Genomic DNA, 3,166 nt, shown 5'->3' on the forward strand with positions numbered 1-3,166 from the left:
TCTACCGTTGACCTCGCCCTTCGAAAACCATACTGATTGTCCGATAGACCAGATGGGCATTCGAGATAGGCTTGTAGTCGGTCGCATATGATACGTTCGAATACTTTTCCTACCGTATCGAGCATGCACAGCGGTCTGTACGCTGATGGTTCATCAGGTTGCTTTCCTGGTTTGAGGAGCAGCACAAGTCGTTGAATCTTCCATCTATTTGGGAAAGTTCCCTCTCTAAGACAACTTTCGTACAAGCTCGCAAAAAGGTGTGGTTTCGTCTGTACAGCTGTCTTAAAGGCAGCATTAGGTATACCATCTGGTCCTGGGGCCTTTCTGTCTTTAATGCGGTTCAGTGTACCTAGCACTTCATCTGTTGTTACTGAAGGTATATTCGGCTCTAACTCGTAATTGTCCGCTGAGTTATCACTGTCTTTCTGCGGCGGAAAGAGCGTTACAACCACTTGTTGTAATAGCCGTGGGCACGTTGGTTGAGATGATTGCGGTCCCTTCACTTTCCGCATGACAGTTTTATACGCTAAGCCCCATGGATCTACATTTGCCGCGTCTACCATTTCTCTAAAACTTCTGATTTTGCTTTGCTGGATTGCTAACTTCAGATCGCGTTTACGAGCCTTATAGGATGCATAAAGATCTTCATACGATGATCGGCGCCGTGCTCTTTGTGCCTTTCTTCTTGCCATTAGGCATTTCCTCCGGATTGATGCAATTTCATCGGTCCACCAGTAGACTGCTTGTTTGTGCCTACCGACTCCGCACCTGGGCATGGTTGCGTCACAGGAAGCTTCCATTTGAGAGGCAATTTGTTCCGCCAGAATTTCTGCATTAACTCCGTCAATATGAACACTTTCCCAAGCATTTTTAAAAGTTTCAGTGTTGAAAGCTGATTTTTTCCATTTGCGGACACTCGTTTTGTATCTACGTACTATGCTGTACGTTTGTATCATAATAGCCAGATGGTCGCTATGCGAATGGATGGCCTTATCTACCGTCCAGATGGTTGTATTCGCAGTTAGCCGGTCCGCAAAGGCAAGATCAATGATGGAGTTTCCCTTTTTGCAGTCGTACGTATATACGCCAGGAGTGTTCAGAAGAACAAGGTCGAGCGCTGCGACGGTGTTCTCAACCAGCCGACCCCTCTGATTGGTATGTGTACTGCCCCAAGTTCTTGACCAAGCGTTGAAGTCTCCTGCAAGCAGGATCGGCCTCTTTCCCCTTAATTCAAGTTCCAGCTCTAGCATCATTTGCTCGAACTCCTGTATAGACCATCGTGGTGGTGCATAGCAACTGACATAGAACACATCGTCCGTTTTTATCCATGTAAATCCGTTGCGGACTGTCGACATTTTACACTGGGGAGTTTTATTGCCCACCAGCCAAACCGCCGCTCCCATGTTACTATCAGCAAGCCAATTGTGAGTGTCAATGTTTTCAAATGGTTCAGAAAGTAGAACTATGTCAATGCTTTGTTCTGCTACAGTCTGCCATAGCAGGTCCTGAGCTGCTTGGCAATGGTTTGCGTTAAGCTGAAGAACTTTCATGTTTTTCTAAGACGCACCGCCTCTTGGTAGCGCGGGCACTTTGCGCTGCCAGCTGCATGTGCTCCGGTACACAGCGCACATTTTTCATCGTTTTTGCAGCTTGCTGCTTGGTGGCCTTCTTTTCCACATCGTCTGCACAATTTGGTGCGATCGGGTTCTTTACACGCGGTTGCTACGTGATCGTATGCCCAGCATCTGTAGCACCGTCTCGGTGATGTAACTTCTGTTACTCGACATCTTACCCATCCTACTTTGAGATGTCCTAGCTCCAGCACCTTTTTGGCATCATCTGCACGCAACGATAAATACATTGACTGTGTACCTCCTGGAATGGTGCGTGTGCTTCGTATCGCCGACATCTTTAGATTTTTCACCTGCGCCTGCTGAGTAATCGCTTCAAGTAGCTCCTCCTCCGTGTTCAGGTCAGTGATAAGACCTTTACATTGGATTGTGACTGTATGCGTCTTCAGGTTCACCGACGCTACACCGTCCAGCGCTTTTTCAATAGCCATTTGGTAACTACTGGCCTCAACATCCTTGCTCCTTTTAAATTCTATAAGAAGGCCACCTTTTTTTGTAGGTCGCATCGTCTTAACTTTTCCGCTAAGGTCCTTCAGTTCTTCGCTGTGCTTTACTGCTCGCAGCATATCCGCATATGATGTACCGCCCGCCTTTTTCTCGATAATAATGGCGTCCGACATTGGCCTGATGGTGCCTTTTCTGCTTTTCAGCGATTTCTTTTTCTTCTCTACCTTTTTCCACTCTTCCCTCTGCATGGGTTGATTTACAGTTTGTGGCCGGGAAGAATCAGAGTCGCTTTTCCTCTTTTTAGCAACTGGAGACTTTGTTGCAATCTGGGTTGCAGCTCTTGGGCTTTCTTTGGCTCTAGTTCTCTTAGTCGACTGAGGAGTGTTTTTCCCTGCTGTCGAAACAATTTGCACCTGTTTAGAGGTAGACAATTTTCTTATGCAACGTTCCATTGAATCCGTTTCAATGAGAACGTCTGTGTGAGCTCTTTTGATAATACTGCACATTCTTCTTATGTCACCGTGGACATTACGGCGTGATTCCACGTATTGAATAAGTGCATCAATTTCTTTTCCAAGGATGTCGATCAATTCACATTGCCTGCTTTGTTTTGCATCAGTGCTGCAGGAAGTAGGGTTTTGCTGCGGCTTGGGAGCGTCAGTGACTTTTTTGCTGATATGGGTTGTCGGCGTCCCGGGCGTGCCTTCTCGACCTTTCATCTCCAGTGTTGATACATCTGTCCGCCGCTGGGTAGCCGTTGTTGGCAGGCTGCTCTCCGTTGTGTTGTCTGTTGTTGCTGCTGCTTGTGGAGGGGTCCTTGCAATAACGGAACTCCTCCTGAAAGCCTCCATATCTTCTCCTGTTGCCATCTTGGCAGTGCTGTTTTCATCATTGTTTTTGTTTTTATTTATGTTTTTGTTGTCCATGCTGTATGGGCCCCAACTCACAGCCGCTATCTCAGCGCGTGTACGTAGTTACCGTAAGTCCCATGGTTATCTTTGTAAACAGGGAGGCCATGCGAGGGTTGACACTGGCCCTTATGGGGTCCAGTGTTCAGTGCCAGACTTCAAGCCGGAATTAATGGGGAG

General features: G+C 47.2%; 1 protein-coding gene across 1 annotated transcript; it reads right to left on the bottom strand.

Moving 5' to 3' along the window:
- Positions 1–1,546: 1,546 nt before the first annotated feature.
- On the bottom strand, positions 1,547–2,947 carry LOC129236329 (uncharacterized). Its single transcript, XM_054870661.1, has one exon. The coding sequence runs from the start codon at positions 2,945–2,947 to the stop codon at positions 1,547–1,549; it is 1,401 nt and encodes a 466-aa protein (XP_054726636.1).
- Positions 2,948–3,166: the final 219 nt, after the last annotated feature.

Source organism: Anastrepha obliqua, chromosome 1 (assembly GCF_027943255.1).
Source record: "Anastrepha obliqua isolate idAnaObli1 chromosome 1, idAnaObli1_1.0, whole genome shotgun sequence".
Taxonomy (NCBI): Eukaryota; Metazoa; Arthropoda; class Insecta; order Diptera; family Tephritidae; genus Anastrepha; species Anastrepha obliqua.

What these genes read in the sequence shown, in the direction of transcription:
- LOC129236329 (XM_054870661.1), bottom strand. Translation starts at nt 2,947, where the DNA reads ATGGCAACAGGAGAAGATATGGAGGCTTTCAGGAGGAGTTCCGTTATT.